Source organism: Mycteria americana, unplaced genomic scaffold (genome assembly GCF_035582795.1).
Source record: "Mycteria americana isolate JAX WOST 10 ecotype Jacksonville Zoo and Gardens unplaced genomic scaffold, USCA_MyAme_1.0 Scaffold_46, whole genome shotgun sequence".
Classification (NCBI taxonomy): Eukaryota; Metazoa; Chordata; class Aves; order Ciconiiformes; family Ciconiidae; genus Mycteria; species Mycteria americana.
The window spans coordinates 1,367,762-1,388,217 of NW_027445633.1; the positions used below are offsets into that span (position 1 = coordinate 1,367,762).

Consider the following 20,456-nt stretch of genomic DNA (forward strand, 5'->3'; position numbering starts at 1 on the left):
ATGAGGTACGATTGTCAGGCAGCAGGGGCTCCCCTTAGCAGGGGTCTCATGGCTGGGGGGTCTACACGGGCAGAGAGAGGGTAATTACCATGTGCACCCCTGTCGTTCACAGCCTGCAGGCAGGCTGCTTTTGTAACGGCAGTAGAAAGCTCGCTTCATGATCGTATTGGCATAGCAGTGGCTCCCCTCTATGCCAAGGCTCTGTGCCCCTGCCCAATAAGCTACTCAGCGTGTAATGGAGTGTGGCTCAGCGTTAGGGGCTGCTCCCTCGTTCAAGAACACTCCTGGTCCCCCAAAGCCATCCGCTTTGCCTTGCTCTAACATCATATGCTCTCCTCCGGTTAAGGAGGCACACCACAGATATTCAGTCTTGCTCTCGCCAGGCTTCTGCCCATATTTTTCATGCAGATTGGCCAGTTGAAGGGGGTCCCATGGAATGGTCCTTGTGCTATTTCTCTGGTTGCCCCAGCAAGAGGCAACGAGCACAGCAAGAGGCCTGTTTTGGGAGCAGCTCCTTGGCTGTATTCGTGACACCAGCTTTGGAAGAGGCACCCGGTCCTCTGGCCCTGTCCTGAGGAGCCCCTTTGGTGAAGGTGGTGCTGGCAGGGAAGCCAGCTCTGACACAGTGGCTCACATGGCCTGCTCCTCCTGCAGCCAAGGCATGCCTCTGTGGAGGCAACAGGACTGTCACAAGTTACATGAGACCTTAGGGCTTACACAAATGCAAGGGCACAGCAGGACAGGGGGGAAGTGAGGAGACATCAGCACGGAAAAGACCCAGTCCTGCTGTTGTCCATGACCACAGAAGATACAAAAGGTGGGAGCTGAGGAAAATAATTTTCTGCTGTTTTCTTTATTGTGTTTATCAAATGGAGCCTGGCTCCTATGTATAAGAGGTTTTGGGACAAAATTAAAAAAAAAAAAAAGCAGGAGGGCCATAATAGTATTCCATAAAGTGAAATTATATCATCAAAGCTATAAACAAAAGAAGAAGGAAAGTAAGAAAGAAAAAAACAAACCAAACGAAAGCACAAAGTTTTGGCATTTCCTGAGATACCCTGGGAGTGCTATGAAGATGATGGGCACCTTACTGATGCTGCAGTAGGATGTATCCAAATAGATTCCACAGAGCATCCTTGAGGTCCTTGTTCCTCATGCTGTAGATGAGGGGGTTCACTGCTGGAGGAACCAACGAGTACAGAACAGCCACCACCAGATCCAGAGATGGGGAGGAGATGGAGGGGGGCCGCAAATAGGCAAATATGGAAGTGCTGAGAAACATGGAGACCACAGCCAGGTGATGGAGGCACGTGGAAAAGGCTTTGTGCCGTCCCTGCTCAGAGGGGATCCTCAGTACAGCCCTGAAGATCTGCACATAGGACAGCACGATGAAAACAAAACATCCAAAAACAAGAAAAGCACTAACCACAACAAGGCCAACTTCCCTGAGGTAGGTGTGTGAGCAGGAGAGCTTGAGGATCTGGGGGATTTCACAGTAGAACTGGTCCAGGGCATTACCATGGCACAGTGGTAGTGCAAATATATTGGCTGTGTGCAGCACAGCATTGAGAAACCCACTGCCCCAGGCAGCTGCTGCCATTTTGAGACAAGCTCTGCTGCCCAGGAGGGACCCATAGTGCAGAGGTTTGCAGATGGCTACATAGCGGTCATAGGCCATGATGGTGAGAAGACAACACTCTGCTGACAAGAAAAGGAGAAAGAAAAATACCTGACTAGCACACCCCAAGTAGGCGATGGCTCTGGTGTCCCACAAGGAATTGGCCATGGATTTGGGGACAGAGGTGGAGATGGAGCCCAGGTCAAGAACAGAGAGGTTGAGGAGGAAGAAGTACATGGGGGTGTGGAGGCGGTGGTCACAGGCTACAGCAGTGATGATGAGGCCATTGCCCAGGAGGACAGCCAGGTAGATGCCCAGGAAGAGCCAGAAGTGCAAGAGCTGCAGCTCCCTCCGTGTGTCCATGAACGTCAGGAGGAGGAACTGGGTGATGGAGCTGCTGTTGGACATTTGCTTACTTTGTGCAAAGGGCCTGGTCAAGGAGGAAAAGTCAGTGACAAGTGAGCAGAGACTTCTCTGAGTAAAAGCTATTCCATTTCTCAGAGAAAGACAGAGCCCACGTTGAATCGGTCCTTCCAGGAAGGCCTTTGTGCAGCTCCCTGGCTTGAGCTCTTGTCTGTGCTGGGTTGGGGTGTAGTGGGGAGCAGGGGACTCTTCTGTGGAGGAATCAGTCCTGCTGTGCAGCCACAGCTAAACAGGAACCAGGAGTGATCTCAGGGTCAAGTTACTCATGGTTTCAAAGAGCTTTTCAGCATTCTCCTTCCCAATTCACCCAACTGCAGAAGCAAGGTGCAGGGCTTTTGTTTTGTTTATTTTGCTCCTGTTGCCCCTCTCACATCTGGGGAGTGTTTTCTGAAGGCAGAAATCCTTGGCATTTCTGCTACACCACAAGTGCTACACTGAGAGTCCTGAGAGGCAGAAGGACAGACCCTTAGTGCAGATGGAGGAGAGCTGGTCTGTCCATCAGTCTTGCTCCCAGCTGTCCTTGGCTCACACCTCTTTGGTCTGGATGGTGATCACACTCAGATGTTCCCCTGAAAGGAAATTGGATTCTGCTGGGATCAGGTGAATCCAGCCTGAAAGGGCAGATGATCTCCACCCTCCCCTCCCCAGGGAAGAGCTGTGCTCTTCTGGATGCCCTAAAAATGGGGTGTCCTTAACGGACAGTCAGCCTTATCCCCATGCCATGGACTGCTTTGCCCAGTGCCCCACAGAGCTGCCTTGCACCCACGGAAACATGAGCATGGCAGGACCTGCAGGATCAGCTGCTGAGCTGCAGCTGAAACCCCCTTTCCCAGAGAGCCTGAAAACAAGAGCAGCAGCACCAGGGAGGGGTGGGGAAACCCAGAGAAATGCCCCAGTGCTTGTGCCAAGGGAAGCAGGGCCAGGACGGACAGACAGGCACTCGGGAGAGTCTCCTCTGCTGCAGAGGAGGCAACTCCTGCCCTGGAAGCCCTGACCTTGAGGGCAGAGGCTCTGCTGGGTGGGAGAAGAGCCCAGGGGGCCTTGACTGGGGAAAAGGCATGCTCACTGAAGGGCTGGCAGGGAGGTGCCCAGATCCCCCTCAGCCTTTGTGTCAGCACTTTCCTCTCCATCCCTGCCCTTGTCTCTGCTGCCTGGAGCTGTCCCTGCCAGGAGCCGTTTCTCTGTCCCCATGTCTCCTCCCTGCCAGTGCTCACAGAGCCCATCCCACGCACTGGGTGCTTCAGCTCTGCGTTGCAGACTCCTCCTGGCAGCAGGGCACTGGTCAGGGCCATCTGTGTGTTGGCAAGACCTAAGGAGCACATCAGATGAATCCTGAAGAGACCATAAAGGTCACATTGGTGCTTTCTGTAGGCAAGGGAACGGGTGAAGGGACTTTATCAGGTTCCCTGGGAACCTATTGATAACTCACTGTAACGCTGTAGGAGTCTCAGTCATTTGTCCAAAACTGAAAGAACCATCACCATTCCTCACCACCACCACCAGCACAGCAGGAAACTGGAAACACCTTTACACAAGGTAGCCCCTGCCTTGACATGCTTCTTGAAAAGTCCCCTGGGAAATGTCCTGGGGGTGATGTGGAGCTGTGAGCAGCCCTGACCCATGCAGCACCCTTGGGACAGCAGAAGGACCCTGCCCTGACGGGGGTGGCTCCTTCCACCCACAGCCTCTCCCGGCAGAGCCATGGGGAGCTCCCCGGGCAGGCTGAGTGCTGACCCTGGCAGGCAGCAGACCCCCTGCCGTGGCACACAGCACCCAGGGGCACAGGGACCCTGCTCGGAAGGACAGCCCTGGGCACCCCTGCCTGCACACCCGGCTTCACACCCCTGCGGTTGTTCCTGGGAGAAGGCAGTGGTCATGCCCTGTCCCTCTGACGGTGCGGCACGGAAGCCCTGCTCTGAAGCACGTCCTCCTCAACACCGAAGGAGCCTCAAGAGCCTTCCTGGCAGATCTTCTTAGACATGGGCTATGCCTGCTTTAGGAGGCTGCTCCAGGAAGCCTCTGCATTGCACTGCACCCAGAGACACATCATGCCCTGTCCCTCTGACGGTGCAGCAAGGAAGCCCTGCTCCAGAAGACGTCCTTATCCTCTGCACTAGAGAAACTGTGAGAATTGTACTTACAGATGCCATGGGCTATGGGATGTGCCAGCTTTAGGAGATCCCTCCAGCAACTGCTGCTGCATTGCCCTGTAGCCACAGACTTACACTGTCAGGGGCTGTGCAGATTTCTCCCCCAGTGAGCTCTCAGCGTCCTCCAAGCCCAGGCTGCCTTTAACCTCTCTCTGCCTCACTGCTCTCCCCTCGCTGCCTGCAGGCAGTGCCCTCAGCCCTGCTGCCCTTTGCAGAGGAGCTGCTCCTGGGCAGAGCTGTCTCTCTGCAGCGCTGCCCGCTTGCCAGGAGCTCCCTCCATGCCAGGAGCCCAGCCCAGCTCAGCAGCAGAGGACCAGCCCAAGGCAGCACTTTCTCTGCTCCCCCCTCCCCTCCACTCCCGGCTCCCTCGAGGTGTCCCGGGGTCTCCAGGGCTGACAGCTCCTGAAAGGCAGCAGGGTCACTCCTGGGGAGCACAGCTGGAAGCAGACTGAAGTCATCACTGACTGTCCCTCTCTAAACACTAGACGGGCTGAGTCCTGCAGCGGGAATTGCTCTGCCAGGGAGTGCGGATCTGCAGGAGGTGTCAATGTTCCCCTCTGGAAACCCCTGTTCCTGTCCCATTGTCAGGCAGGGCACATAGGCAGTGACAGGCAGGGCATCCTTTCCACCTGTGCAGGGCAGGGATTGAGCCAAGTCCAGGTAGGCATCTCAGCTCTCATCAGTATTCCTGGAGGCCGGAGGGGGATTGGGCTTCTCCAGTACACCCCACAGACCCACAGGAGGTGGGATTCCTCTTGCCTCAGCTCAGCTGCACAAAATCCCTGTGAGCTCCTTCTCTAAGCTGCATTGTCAATAGTGGAGACAGAGGCCAGGAGTGAGCTTGTCCAATGCAAACACCTGGTGGCATTTGAGGTGCCAGAGGTGGTTCAGGACATGTGTAGGAGACTGCAAGCTCTAATGGAGCAATTCTGAGGGACAGGGCAGCATCTGGGAGCATTGTCTTGGAGGCTGGTGGGGAATCCCTTTGGCCAACTGAAATGATAGAAGATGATCACACTTAGGACAACCAAACCTGTACCTGCTGAGGATGTTTAGGGCAGCCGATAGAGGTATTCACGCAACAAAATGAAGTCATGTGCCACAGAGGGAGCTCAGTCTGCCTGTCTCTTCTCCATCAGTTGTATTTCCTGCATCTCCACTAAGCGGAACCAAAGGTTTACCATGGACATCCCTACATTGCCTACCCTGTTGCAGGGCAGCTGCTCAGCCTAATGGCCAAATGCAGGCCTGTAGGGCTCCCTCAGGTGCCAACGCTGCCCAGCACAAGTGGAGGGTGCAGCTGGCTGGGCAGTGCAGGACCTACAGCACAGCTATCCCCATTCAGGGCTGGTCCATAACAGACACCCCAGGGCATCTCAGGTACATTTGGTGCGTGTGAGCAAGAGACTGAATGCCACCACTGCAGTGAGACAAGGTCTGTCCCATGTCTGTCCAGCAGCCGCAGGCAGTGCGTCAATACAAGGCACGTCACAGCAGGCTCTCCGCTCGTGTGCCAACGCTTCCAAATGCTGCTGATTCTTCTTACCCCCGTCCTGTGTTCACCCCCTTGATGATGCAACCCAGGAACAGGTGAATGATTTTCACAGTGTGCCCGGACAACAGGATGTCCATAGCAAAGGACGTTTTCAGCAGCAACTTGTCCTTCCTGGAGGTCAGCTTCACCTCTACCACAGGCCCTCCAGGCTGCAGAGACACTGCAGACAGCAAAGTCCTCTCCTGCCAGGACTGCACAGTCCAAACATGGTTCTCTCTGGCACTGGGGAGCACAGGGTGTGCGCTCTTCATGGGCACATCATTTCGTCCTTACATTGCCATCTGCCATCCACTCCAGCATGCCTCTGCTCTCAAGGAAAGGCTTTGCTTACACAGGGTCTCGGGCACCAGATCTGTCATAAGGCTGAGGCTGGCCCTGGTGGCACCAAGCTGAGGTGCTGCAGCCCAAATGTGCACCAATGGCCTCAGCCTGGAGCACAGACAGGAGCGGCTGGAGCCCCGTGTGCTGTCACAGAGCTGTGACATTGATATAATACCTGCTGAGGTGTGGTGGGACAGGTCAGGAACCTTGAGGTGCTGCAATGGATGGATAGAGGCTCTTCAGAAAAGACAGGTGGGGAAGATCAGGAGGGGGAGGCCCTCAGTGTGAGGGAGCTGCCTGGGTGAATGGAGGTCCTCTATGGGATGGGCAGCAGATTGGGTGAGCTCTTGTGGGGGAGGGTCACAGGAGAGACCAGGTAGGGAGACATGCTGGTGGGAAATAAGTACCTGGAGTCATGTGAGGAAGAGGACAAAGTCTTATTGAAGCAATTTGAGGAAGGCCAGTTCAATGACCCCACACCACCCTTGGGGACTTTAATTGCCCTGACCTCATGGGAAGGGGAAACTGCAGGGTGCAAAGAGTCCCAGAGGTTTCTGCAGGTTCCTGGGGCCAGCTTCTTAGCACAGCTGCCATGTGTGCCCACATAGGTGATGCTCACCTGGATCTGGTAATTTCTGTAATGGTGCCCTCCCACCAAAGGGTGGGGTATCACCAACCCCAGGGTCAAGCTGGCTGTGACTTTGTGGATCTGAAACCTGAAATCCTCCAAAAACAGAGATCACAGAGAGTCTCTTCGTTTCCTACAGCATCATTCAGTCTGGAAGGGACCTTGGGAGGTATCTCGACCAACCTCCTGCTCCAAGCAGGGTCATACCAGATTGCTCAGGGCTTTACCCAAATGTTTTGTGGTCACTTTCTGGGATTGAGCCAGTGCACACAACCTGGGAAACAGCTTCCAGTGTTTGACTAGCCTCATTTTGGAAAGGTTTCTGCCTCTGTGTAGCCTGATCCTCTCTTGTGTCAGCCCATTGCCTCTTGTCCCTTTGTCTTGTATCACAGACATGAGCCCGACTCAGTCTTCCTGGGAAGAGTGCCATGCTGCTACATGTTTTGCCCAAGATCTTCCTTTCTCCAGGCTGGACAAGCCCAGCTCCCTCAGCCTCTCCTCACAGGCAAAGTGCTCCAGCCCCTGACCATCTTGGGGGACCTTTGCTAAACCTTCTCCAGCTTGCTCACATCTTTCCTGGAGTGGGATCTGAAATCTGGACGCAGTAACCTGGATTATCCCTTCCCTCGACATCCTGGCCGTGCTTCTGGTCATACAGCCCAGGACCCTGCTGGCCTCCCTTGCTGCCAGGGCACACGGCTGCCTCCTGTCCAGCTCCCTGCCCACCAAGACCTTTCCCACAGGGCTGCTCCCAGCCAGGCAGCCCCCAGCCTGTGCCATCACCACAGTGAGTCCCCTGCAGGGGCAGAAACTGCCATTTGCCCTTGCTGCATTCCTGAGGTTCCTGCCAACATGTGCTCTTCTGCTTCTTGACCCCTTTCCCTGAGCACAGAGGCCTGGGAGACCATTGCAGTAAAGACTCAGGCACAGAAGGCATTGAGTGCCTCAGCCCCACCTGTGTCTGCTGGTATTAAATCACCCTCCTCAGTCAGCAGCAGCCCTGCATTTCCCTTGTTCAGCCTTGCTTTCTAACACAGAAATCAAATTCTTCTTTTTGCTTTTGACTTTCCTTGCAACCACCAACTCCACGTGAGCTTTGCTTTTTCTTCAAACATGCCTCCACAACAAAGGCCACATATAGAAATTACTGTTTTGTAGCCTGTCCTTGCTGTCACCTCCTGGCAGCTGCTTCATGGCCCCTGTCATAACCCTCTCCTTGTGCTGGCCCAGCACCATTGCCCCACATATGGTCCCACAGCCCCTCTCTGCAGGCACAGTACGGGGAAAGGTACAGTCAGGCATGGGGAAAGTTCCCGCCATTATGATCCCAAGGAGAGCCCTCAGTTCAATGTCCCCTCCATCACCCCAACAAAGCATAACCCCAAACGTCACTTTTGCAGCCTCCCCCAGCACCCGACCCTTTCCCAGCCACAGCTATGTCCTGCATGAGATTTTACAGACAGCCCTTCTCCGGGTCTGCTGGGGTCTGGGCCAGGAGAGAGGCCGGGCAGCGCTGGCTGTTCCCCTGATACTGGCACTGAGTCCAGCAGCAGGGTGGAGTTGGCTTTGCAGCAAGACTCGCCCGTACACCTGGGCTGAGCAGCCAGTGCTGGACATGGCTGGTGAGAGAGGCTGAGGGTGATGAAGGTCCTGGGCCACCTTCCCAGTCTCTCCATGCCACCGAGAGTACAGACCAGCATCCTCTCTCCTGCACACGCATGTCTTTGATCCCTTTCACGAGCCCTTGTTCTGCACCACCAACCCCCCGGGTGTGAGTGTTCCCTCTGCATGTTCATGCAGTACAAGCTGTACACTGGTGTTTTTCTCTCCCAGGAACTTTCCAGCCCAGACCAGCCCCTCCTCAGCTCTCCCCACCTCCACTGCCCCTCGCTAGCCCAGCCCAGCACAGCAGCTCAGCCTGGCCCCATGGAATTGCCCACCGCAGAGTGCTGCAGAGCTCTGGGCACCCACCCCACAGCCACAGCCCCTCAGAAGGGCACAGCAGCTTCTGGGGACAGAGTGGGGGGTCAGCCTCCCCATCACCCCCAGGGCTGGGGCCAGCCCTGGCATGAGGAGATGGAGGCCAGCGTCTCCCTGTGTCTGCTGGTCTTGTCTCAGAGAGATCTTTATTGCCCACTTCTAGCAGCCCCCCTGTGCCCGTCCTCTCCCGAGCACAAGAGTCCTGACCCAGGGGCTCCCTCCTGCTGCACCAGTGACAGAACAGCCTGCCCAAACTGGTGCATGCAGAAATAGGTCTGGTCTTCTCCAGGGATGTCATCTCGGGCATGGCCCCAAGCTGGTGGTGCTGCTCTGCTAAGCAGTGGTACCCAAATGCCATGGAGGGACAGTCCCAGGTAGATCCCTGTTGATCCTTCACAATTCCCATTGGCACTGGGCACCCACACGTGAAGGCTCAGCCCAGGCCCCTTCCCTAAGCAGTGGAAGAGCAGACTTCTGAGCAGACCCAAAGCCCAGGCCCACTCTGGAGGGACCACAGGTGTGTGTGCCCATGGGTAAGTGCTGCAGGGGATGCACAGACCACTTGTGAGCTTCACAGCAGATTGGCCCGAGAGGGGGAACGGGCTAGGGATGTCTGTGTTGCTCATGATTGTGTGAGTGCTGCTGGTGGTGTGGTGACTGTAAAGGTGCTGTTCCCTGTTGGAACTGCTCTGTCTGTGGTCGGGTGTGTCCATCTTTGTTTCTTTGCAGACACCTGGATTTTGCATTTAGGTGACTCCACCTTGTGCAATCCCTCACTTTGTGGGGCTCCAGTCATTGCCCACCCCAAGCACACACTCTCCCTGGAGAAGCCCCAGGCTCTCCAGGCACCTCCAGATTCCCCTCCTGAAGGATATCTTCTTTCCTGTCACATGTGGGACAGCCCTGGCTATGTACCTCAGTGACCACTCACCATCTCCACTGTCATCACACACCAAGGGGTGAATCCAAATTCCAACTCTTGGTCTCTAACAGCTATCAATGTGACAAAGAGCTTTTTTCTCCCAGTTCCAAGGAGAAAAAGGCCCTTTTGGGGTGAAATTCCCTGGGCTTATTGTTGACATTAGCTTTGGTAGAAGATCCCAACCTTCAGTCAGTGCACTAGGGACATCCCATTTTATTACAGAGATGCTATCGGAGTGTCAGCTCTGTCCCAGTAAGACACACTTTTATAGCAGATCCAGGTGAGAGAGAACAGATTCATTCCTCAGTAGGAGCAAGATGAATCCAAACATTTATGTATAAACATAGTAAACACTAATAACTATACAGATAATGATAACAAAAATGCTAAAACAACAAAAAAAAGACAGGCCTGCAATGGGGTACCCTGGGAATCATTAGTGAAGAGTGATGGAAAATTTATCATTATTGAAAAACATTCCTGAAATCACTTTCCTAACGGCCTCCTTGAGCAGCTGGTTCCTCATGCTGTAGATGAGGGGGTTCAATGCTGGAGGCACCACTGAGTACAGAAAAGCCACCACCAGATCCAGGGATGGGGAGGAGATGGAGGGGGCCTTCAGGTAGGCAACCATGCCAGTACTGACAAACAGGGAGACCACAGCCAGGTGAGGGATGCACGTGGAAAAGGCTTTGTGCCGTCCCTGCTCAGAGGGGATCCTCAGCACGGCCCTGAAGATCCACACATAGGACAGCACAATGAAAACAAAACACCCAAATGCTAATGGGAAAGTAATGACAAGTACAACAAATTCCTTGAGGTAGGAACGTGCACAGGAGAGCTTGAGGATCTTAGGAATTTCACAGAAGAACTGGTCCAGGGCATTGCCTTGGCAGAGGGGTATGGAAAATGTATTGGCTGTGTGCAGCACAGCATTGAGAAACCCACTGCCCCAGGCAGCTGCTGCCATGTGGACACAAGCTCTGCTGCCCAGCAGGGTCCCGTAGTGCAGGGGTTTGCAGATGGCAACGTAGCGGTCGTAGGCCATGATGGCGAGTAGATACAATTCTGCTGACATCAAGAAGACAAACAGAAAGACCTGTGCAGCACATCCAGAGTACAGAATGGCCCTGGTGTCCCACAGGGAATTGGCCATGGATTTGGGGACAGTGGTGGAGATGGAGCCCAGGTCAAGAACAGAGAGGTTGAGGAGGAAGAAGTACAGGGGGTTGTGGAGGCGGTGGTCGCAGGCTACAGCAGTGATGATGAGGCCGTTGCCCAGGAGGGCAGCCAGGTAGATGCCCAGGAAGAGCCAGAAGTGCAAGATCTGCAGCTCCCGTGTGTCTGCAAATGCCAGGAGGAGGAACTGGGTGGTGGAGCTGCTGTTGGACATCTGCTGCCTCTGGGCATGGGCGACTGTTGAAGGAAAAAAACACAGTGACAATTAGGGGAGACTTCTCTGAGCAAAATCAAAGCCATTTCTCATAGAGCCATTTCCCATATTGTCTCTCTCCATTCAGGAAGACCTTTGGTAGGTCCGTTTCACGAGCTTTGGCTGGTGCTGGCTGAGGGTGCCCCAGGGAGCAGGAGGTTCTGCTGTGGCCTCTGGAGGAGTCAGTCCTGCCCTACAGCAATGGCTAAATAGAAACATGGGATGATCTCAGATTAAGTCCACTCATGATATCAAAGAGCTTTTCAGCATTGTCGCTCCCAATTCACCTGACTGCAGAGCAGACCTGTGGGGATTTTGCTTTGTGTGTTCTGTTCTAGTTGCCCCACCATTGATGAGGAGTGTTTTTAATGCAGAAATCCCTGGCACTTCTGCTGCACTGCAAGTGAAATCTTGTGGGTCCTGAGAGGCAAAGGGACTGTCCCTTAGTGCAGAGTGAGGACAGCCAGTCTGTCCATCAGCCCTGATCTCAGCTGCCCTGTGCTGGCAGCTCTTTCAGGTCGAGGACCATTGCACTCGAGTGTTCCCCCGAAAAGAAACAGGACACTGCTGGGAGCAGAGGAATCCAGTTTCTGAGTACAGATCTCCAAACCCCTCACCCCATTGTACCTGTGGAGGATCTCAGCTCTCCCCTCCCAACCAGGGACACAGAGGGCTCATTACAGCTGCCCACATACAGCCGCCCAGCAGCATTTCAATGGCCTTAGCACTGAGTTGTCTTCTCCATGGGGCTCCTGCATAACATAGAGATGCCATGGGAGAGCTTTGCCCTACTGGAGGGCAGCCTGCAGCCCAGCAGGACCTCCCAAGGAAAGAGGCAGCTGTCCTAAATTTGTTATGTCCTGAAAGGAGGGGGAGATGTGTGCCAGCCCCACACCCTGCAGTACCCAGAGCCCCAAAGGTTAACAGGGTGCGAGTTGGATGCTTTTCCTCCATGGGCAGATGTGCGTGACAGTACACACAGTGTTGGTGTCTGAGCTGCAGTTGAGCCCTCACCCCTCCCACACCAGTGAGTGTAACAGTAAGAACAAGGGTGGCAGGGAGGAGAGGAGACCATGCCATAGTACCCCTGCCAAGGGAGGCAGGAGAGGGAGACACAGTCAGAGACTTGAGGTTTTCTCCTCTTTGAGAGAGAACTGGGGTCTCAATGAGACTGGGGTCTCATTGCCTACTCCAGAGCAGAGAAATAAATTCCCATCTTCCACTGCCCACTCAGACAACCAAGAGAAGAAAACTCAAAGCACAGACTTCTTCCCTTTCAAGTTATCCCCTACCTTGATATCCATCTTTAAAATGATCCTCTGCGAATGTCCTCCACATGATGTAGAAGTCTGAGAGCAGCCCTGACCCATGCAGCACCCTTGGGACAGCAGAAGGACCCTGCCCTGACGGGGGTGGCTCCTTCCACCCACAGCCTCTCCCTGCAGTGACATGGGGAGCTCCCCGGGCAGGCTGAGTGCTGACCCTGGCAGGCGGCAGAGTCCTTGCCCAGCACACAGCACCCAGGGGCACAGGGACCCTTCTCGGAAGGACAGCCCTGGGCACCCCTGCCTGCACAGGTGCCTTCAAAACCCTGGAGCAGCCCCCAGGAGAAGGCAGCGGTCATGCCCTGTCCTACTGACGGTGCAGCAGGGAAGCCCTGCTCTGCAGCATGTCCTCCTCCTCTATTCTAGGGAAACTGTGAGAGTCCTCCTGAAAGATCATATATGCTGTGGCATGTACCAGCTTTTAGATATCCCTCCAGGAACACCAGCTACATTGTCCTGCACCCAGAGACTTACCACGTAGAGGGCTGTGAAGATCGCTCCCCACCAGTGAACTCTCAGCATCCTCCTGCTCCAGACTGCCTTTACGCTCTCTCTGCCTTGCTCCTCTCCCCTCTGCACCTGCAGGCAGTGCCCTCAGCCCTGCTGCCCTTTGCAGAGGAGCTGCTCCTGGGCAGAGCTGTCTCTCTGCAGCGCTGCCCGCTTGCCAGGAGCTCCCTCCATGCCAGGAGCCCAGCCCAGCTCAGCAGCAGAGGACCAGCCCAAGGCAGCACTTTCTCTGCCCCCTCTGGGCTCCCTCCACGTGTCCCTGGGGCTGCAGGGGAACCTGCTGGGAAACAGGCTGAAGGCAGCACTCATGTTCCCTCCCTCAGCTGGGGAGAGACACTTCCTTCACTTATCAGGAAAAGACTTGGGCATGAGAATCCTCTTTTTTTGTCCCATCATTAGACAGGACACTCAGGAAGGTGACAAGGAAAGATTTCCTTTCTCCAAGCTGGGGGGATATCCTCGGTTGAATGAAATAGGCTTTTCATTCTGGCTTTGTAGTCCTAGGGCTAGAAAGACATGCAGCTCTTTTTTGTCCCTGCCATACCTCTGCTCTGAAGCAAAGCCTTTGCACACACGGGGCCTTGGGTGCTTGGTATCAGGTTTCCTGATGGCAAGTACGAGCTTGCCTGGTTCCACAGCATATGTGCTTCATCCCAGATGTGCAGCAATGCCCTCAGCCAGGGGCACAGACAGGAAGCACTGGAGCTGTTACTGAGGAGACAGAGCTGTGACATGGTTGCAGAGCTCAGTACATCTGGTCTTTGAGGACAGCACCCTCCAAGCTCAGCAAGAGACCAGACCGAAACTCAGTCTAAACTTGAAAGGCAGCTGAAGGGCAACATAATGAGTGTTCCCTACTGCAGGAACAGTTGAAGAAGAGACAAAGATACTGTGTGGCCACTGCTGACTTTAGTAAGAGCAAGTGTAGATAGACCTGAAATTCTCTGTGTCCTCTTTGCTACAGTCTCCACCTGCAAGGTCTCCCAGGCTGCTGTAACTCAGGGCAGCTCTTGGGAGATCAGCCAGCGGTGGATGGGCATCAGGTCAGGGATCACTTGAGCAAACACAATCCTTACCAGTCTATGGGACAGGAGGGTCGGCATCCCAGGGAGCTCAGTGAGCAGGCCAATGTCACAGTGAAGACCCTCTCCATCATCTTTGAAAGGTCATGGAATCTGTGGGAACTCCCTGACAAGGGGGAAAATGCAGGCGTTGCATGCACCTTTCAAAAATGCCCAAAGGATGTGCAGAGTAGCCAAAGGTTGTGCCCCAGATCGTGTTCACTCAGATCCCATTTCCGGGTGTCTGAACGACAAGATGACTGGATTTACCGAGGGTAGCTTGTCTCTCACCATCCTCTTTGCTTTCTGTGATGAAAGGACAGGATTGCTGGACACAGGGAGACCAGTGGCTGTCTTTTAACCTGGAAGTCAGTGAAGTTTTCAACATCAGCCCCCCCCCGCGCCAATATTCTTGTGCCCAAGTTAGGATATGATGGTCTGAATGGGTGAATAAGTAGATGGGTAAATAACCAGATGGATGATCGGGCTCAGAGGGACGTGATCAATGCGTGATGTTCTGCCCGGAGGCATCTAGCTAGTAGGGTCCTGCAGGGGTCTGTGCTGCCTCCTGCCTGTTTAACGTGTTTTAAATGACCTGGAGGAGAGGAGAGAGTGCTTTTTCATAGCATTTGTAGATGACACCATACTGAGGAGAGGAGACACTACACTTGAGGGCAGGCCTGCCATCCCAAATGACAGAGACAGGCCAGAGGGATGGGCAAAAAGTAACACCATGATGTCCAATAAAGACAAATTTGAAGTCCTGCCTTGAGGTGCACTTGTCCCATGCAATGAGAGAGGCCAGGGGCTGTGTGGCTGGGTAGCAGCTCTCTGGTGGTCCTTGGATTTCATTAGGCAAAACAGGAGCCATCAGCAAAGAAGGCCAAATGCATCCTTTGCTTCTCTTTTCCTTCTTTGAAATTACAAGTGCTTCTCTTTTATAATTCTCTACCCTCTAGAAAAAACGGTGTACCCTATCAAACCTTTCCCCATTGGCCATGTATTTCTTGTTTTGGACCTTCTTATGGTATTTCTGAGGTCATTTCTGTGGTATTCTCCACCTTGGGTAGCAATTCCATTAAACCCATAGTTTTCTTTCTTTCTACCTGCAATTCCCCACATTGTTATCTTGTTTCAGGCACTGGCCCACAAACCTTCAATGCTGACATGTTGGAGTTTCAGTCCAGAGGGACGTTGACACACTTGTGGACTGGGCCAACAGAAACCTCCTGCAGTTTTACAAGGCGAAGGGGGCAAGGTCTGCACTGGGGGCAGAATAACCTCGTGCATCAGGACCGGCTGGGACCCGACTGGCTGAGGAATGCCCTGGGGAGAAGGGCGTGGGAGCTGTGATGGATGCCATGTGAGCCAGTGGGTTTCCCATTTTGAAAGGAGGCTGCAGAAACTGGAGAAGGTCCAGAGGAAGTCTGTCATGATGGGCTTAGGGGCCTAAAGCACATGAGCTGTGTGGAGAGGCGGAGGCAGTTGGGCCTCCTTAGTCTGCTGAAGGGGAGGCACAGGGCAGGCTAAAGCAGGCGACACCTCCCTGGAGAGGTGGCGGAGCCAAACTCGTCTGCAGTGGCAGAGGGTCTGGCAGAGGCCACAGCCACAAAGTGCCTCCTGGGAGCTTCAAACTGGGCCTTAGGAAAAGCAGACTGGGAGGGTGGTGCTGCACTGCAGCAGGAAAACAAGAGACTCTCTGTGATCTCCGTCTTTGGAGGATTTCAGGTTTCAGATCCACAGAGTCACGGCCAGCTTGACCCTGGGTTGGTGATACCCCACCCTTTGGTGGGAGGCCAGCATTACAGAAATGGAGACAAGGCAGTCGCCCAGCTCCTTGAACCCAGGAACTGGTATGCCATGCCAGCTGAGATTCCTGGAAACACCTAAGCTTTTGTCCAGAGAAGCGTGATTCCTCTTTACGTGTCCTGGCCAGTCTCCTGACCCATGTGGTGCTTTAGGCTCTGAAGAGAATCAACCCCACTTTTCTACTAGGTTCACTTCGTTTTACATGCTGAAACGCAGGGTAGATGAAGGGAGCTCAGAGCTTCCAGGATCCCTCCTCCACAGTACCAGTCTTCAGAGACTGGAAATGCAGGTAACGGTCTTGTGTCAGTGTACTCCACATCAAAATTTGGCTTTCCTTTTTGCCTTCTCACTAACTGGGATCTGTCCCTTGGCCGTCTTTGGCTAAAATAAAAACAACTCCCCTATTGCACCTCCCCATCCTGATGAACATTGTGAGAAATAGATGGAGTAGAGATGATTTAAGTGTGCTCCCCGTCCTGGGAGGTTTTCAGGTCTCAGCTCTAAAAAGTGCCACCGACCTGACCGCGGGGTTGGTCTCCGTGGTGGGTGGTAGTGGGCAGTAGTTACCCTTTGGGCAGGAGGTGCGGCTGGAGAACCCCAGCAGTCCCTTTCCCACCCACCCTTCCAGCAGCCTGTGTCTTGCAGTATACCCTAGAAGAAGGGATTCAGCTGAAGGTGAGGGTATCTCTGTCATAGGCTCCTGGGAAAATGCAGAGGGGAAAGCAGCTCAAGAGATCTCTAGTCCATTGTGCAGCTCAAAGCAAGGCCAGCTCTGAGTCAGACCAGCTCGCTCCATAAATGCTGGTATTCACGAGAAGACTCTAAACAGGAGCCAGGCATCTAAGCCACTGTCACAGACTCAGAGACAAGGCCTTTGACCAGCTCCCTGAAGACACCATTGGGAACACCTCACCTTTTGGTCCTGTACTGGTTTTGGTTGGGGTAGAGTTAATTTAACCATAGGAGCTCGTATGGTAGTATGTTTTGGATTTGTGATGAAAACAGCCTTGATAACACAATGATGTCTTAGCGATTGCTGAGCAGTGCTTACACAGTGTAAAGCCTTTTCTGTTTCTCACTCTGCCCCACCAGCGAGTAGGCTGGGAGTGGGCAAAAAGTTGGGGAGGGACACAGCCAAGACAGCTGACCCCAACAGACCAAAGGGATATCCCATACCGTATGAAATCATGCTCAGCAACAAACACTGGAGAAAGAAGGAGAAAGTGGGGGGAGGAGGTATTTTCGAGGTTACAGCATTTGTCTTCCCAAGTAACCGTTACGTGTGATGGAGCCCTGCTTTCCTGGAAATGGCTCAACCCCTGCCTGCCAATCTGAGGTAGGGAAGGAATTCCTTACTTTGCCTGGCCTGCACACAGAGCTTTTGCTTTACCTATTAAGCTGCCTTTATCTCAACCCACAAGCTTTCTCACTTTCACCCTTCCAATTCTCTCCCCCATCCCACTGTGGGAGAGTGAGCGAGCGGCTGTGTGGGGCTTAGCTGCCTACTGGCATTAGACCATGACAGTGGGGCTGAGCTGCCCACTGGGGTTACCCCACAGCAGGTGCAGAGAAGCAGGATTCTTCTTTCCATGCCCTGGCATAGCTCCTGAGCCAGGCAGTGGTTTTGTGTGTCAAGAGAATCAAAGCAAAGCCTCGACCTTGGGGAATCTCAACTGAATTGCTGAAAGAGAGGTCCTCTGCTGCAGATTTAAGGCTTCAGTGATAGGACCTGAAGAGAACAGCTTAGAACTAGCCAGTCTTTCAGATCATTTTCAATGTGTTGCCTCACCTCCCCACTTTCAGTCTTTCACACCCAGAAGCATCACCACCTTTAATTTGGTCTCCTCTGAAATCTGACCAAGTGATGGGGAGAAAGGAAGAAGAAGGAGAAAGGAGGTCATTACCACTTTTTCAGTCTGCATAGGGCTGAATTTCTCAGGTAATTCAACTTCATTTTGCCACAAAACTTGATTGTTTGAAAGAGTTCAAGGGACTTCCCTCTGGCTGCCCACCTTTGGCCCCGGCATGGTGAGCACCTCCAGGGCCTGGCTGTACAAGCACTGCAGTGACAGGGCTGTGCTGGGCCTTTGTGTATCGGCCGGAGTCTGGCACTTGGAGGGACAGGGTGTTGTGCCATTGTGCACCCAGAAGGATCAAGCTGGGAAGCCAGCCTGTGAGTCAGAGTCAGCAAGGTCCATGGCCAGGCCTGGCTGTGCCCAAGGCTGTGGCTGGACAGCAGAACGCCCACAGCATAGCTCAGCTCAGGATGACACCGGATTTCACATCGCTGATCCACTTCTCCCAGTTTGCAAGTACCAGATCCAGGTGAGCATCACCTATGTGGGCACACATGGCAGCTGTGCTAAGAAGCTGGCCCCAGGAACCTGCAGAAACCTCTGGGAATCTTTGCACCCTGCAGTTTCCCCTTCCCATGAGGTGAGGGCGATTAAAGTCCCCAAGGGTGGTGTGGGGTCGTTGAACTGGCCTTCCTCAAATTGCTTCAATAAGATTTTGTCCTCTTCCTCACCTGACTCCAGGTAAGGATTTCCTACCAGCATGTCTCCCTACCTGGTCTCTCCTGTGACCCTCCCCCACAAGAGCTCACCCAATCTGCTGCCCATCCCATAGAGGACCTCCATACACCCAGGCAGCTCCCTCACACTGAGGGCCTCCCCTCCTGATCTTCCCCACCTGTCTTTTCTGAGGAGCCTCTATCCATCCATTGCAGCACCTCAAGGTTCCTGACCTGTCCCACCACACCTCAGCAGGTATTATATCAATGTCACAGCTCTGTGACAGCACACGGGGCTCCAGCCCCTCCTGTCTGTGCTCCAGGCTGAGGCCATTGGTGCACATTTGGGCTGCAGCACCTCAGCTTGGTGCCACCAGGGCCAGCCTCAGCCTTATCACAGATCTGGTGCCCGAGATCCTGTGCGAGCAAAGCCTTTCCTTGAGAGCAGAGGCATGCTGGAGTGGACGGCAGAAGGCAATGTAAGGATGAAATGATGTGCCCATGAAGAGCGCACACCCTGTGCTGCCAGTGCCAGAGAGAACCATTTTTGGACTGTGCGGTCCTGGCAGGAGAGGACTTTGCTGTCTGCAGTGTCTCTGCAGCCTGGAGGGCCTGTGGTAGAGGTGAAGCTGATCTCCAGGAAGGACAAGTTGCTGCTGAAAACGTCCTTTGCTATGGACATCCTGTTGTCCGGGCACACTGTGAAAATCATTCACCTGTTCCTGGGTTGCATCATCAAGGGGGTGAATAAAGGATGGGGGTAAGAAGAATCAGCAGCATTTGGAAGTGTTGGCACACGAGCAGAGACCCTGCTGTGACGTGCCTCATATTGATGCACTGCCTGCGGCTGCTGGACAGACATGGGACAGACCTTGTCTCACTGCAGTGGTGGCATTCAGTCTCTTGCTCACACGCACCAAATGTACCTGAGATGCCCTGGGGTGTCTGTTATGGACCAGCCCTGAATGGGGATAGCTGTGCTGTAGGTCCTGCACTGCCCAGCCAGCTGCACCCTCCACTTGTGCTGGGCAGCGTTGGCATCTGAGGGAGCCCTACAGGCCTGCATTTGGCCATTAGGCTGAGCAGCTGCCCTGCAACAGGGTAGGCAATGTAGGGATGTCCATGGTAAACCTTCGGTTCCACTTAGTGGAGATGCAGGAAATACAACTGATGGAGAAGAGACAGGCAGACTGAGCTCCCCCTGTGGCACATGACTTCATTTCGTTGGGTGAATACCTCTATCGGCTGCCCTAAACATCCTCAGCAGGTACAGGTTTGGTTGTCTTAAGTGTGATCATCTTCTATCATTTCAGTTGGCCAAAGGGATCCCCCACCAGTCTCCAAGACAACGCGCCCAGATGCTGCCCTGTCTCTCAGAATTGCTCCACTAGAGCTTGCAGTCTCCTGCACATGTCCTGAACCAACTCTGGCACCTCAAATGCCACCAGGTGTTTGCATTGGACAAGGTCACTCCTGGCCTCTGTCTCCACTATTGACATGGCAGCTTAGAGAAGGAGCTCACAGGGATTTTGTGCAGCTGAGCTGAGGCAAGAGGAATCCCACCTCCTGTGGGTCTGTGGGGTGTACTGGAGAAGCCCAATCCCCCTCCGGCCTCCAGGAATACTGAGGAGAGCTGAGATGCCTACCTGGACTTGGCTCAATCCCTGCCCTGCACATGTGGAAAGGTACCCTGTTTGTCACTGCCTATGTGCCCTGCCTGACAATGGGACAGGAACAGGGGTTTCCAGAGGGGAACATTGACACCTCCTGCAGATCCGCACTCCCTGGCAGAGCAATTCCCGCTGCAGGACTCAGCCCGTCTAGTGTTTAGAGAGGGACAGGCAGTGATGACTTCAGTCTGCTTCCAGCTGTGCTCCCCAGGAGTGACCCTGCTGCCTTTCAGGAGCTGTCAGCCCTGGAGACCCCGGGACACCTCGAGGGAGCTGGGAGTGGAGGGGAGGGGGGAGCAGAGAAAGTGCTGCCTTGGGCTGGTCCTCTGCTGCTGAGCTGGGCTGGGCTCCTGGCATGGAGGGAGCTCCTGGCAAGCGGGCAGCGCTGCAGAGAGACAGCTCTGCCCAGGAGCAGCTCCTCTGCAAAGGGCAGCAGGGCTGAGGGCACTGCCTGCAGGCACTGAGGGCAGACAAGCAAGGCAGAGAAGGGTTAGAGGCAGTCTGGGCTGGGAGGGAGCTGACAGCTCACCGGGGGAGATATCT

At 54.2% G+C, this 20,456-nt stretch overlaps 2 protein-coding genes across 2 annotated transcripts; both read right to left on the reverse strand.

The window, feature by feature from the left end:
- Positions 1 to 1,087: 1,087 nt before the first annotated feature.
- LOC142403912 (olfactory receptor 14A16-like) lies at positions 1,088 to 2,026 on the reverse strand. The gene has a single exon (XM_075490213.1). It carries the CDS (start codon positions 2,024 to 2,026, stop codon positions 1,088 to 1,090), a length of 939 nt encoding a protein of 312 aa, XP_075346328.1.
- An 8,007-nt stretch (positions 2,027 to 10,033) lies between these two features.
- On the reverse strand, positions 10,034 to 10,990 carry LOC142403950 (olfactory receptor 14C36-like). The gene has a single exon (XM_075490251.1). The coding sequence runs from the start codon at positions 10,988 to 10,990 to the stop codon at positions 10,034 to 10,036; it is 957 nt and encodes a 318-aa protein (XP_075346366.1).
- Positions 10,991 to 20,456: the final 9,466 nt, after the last annotated feature.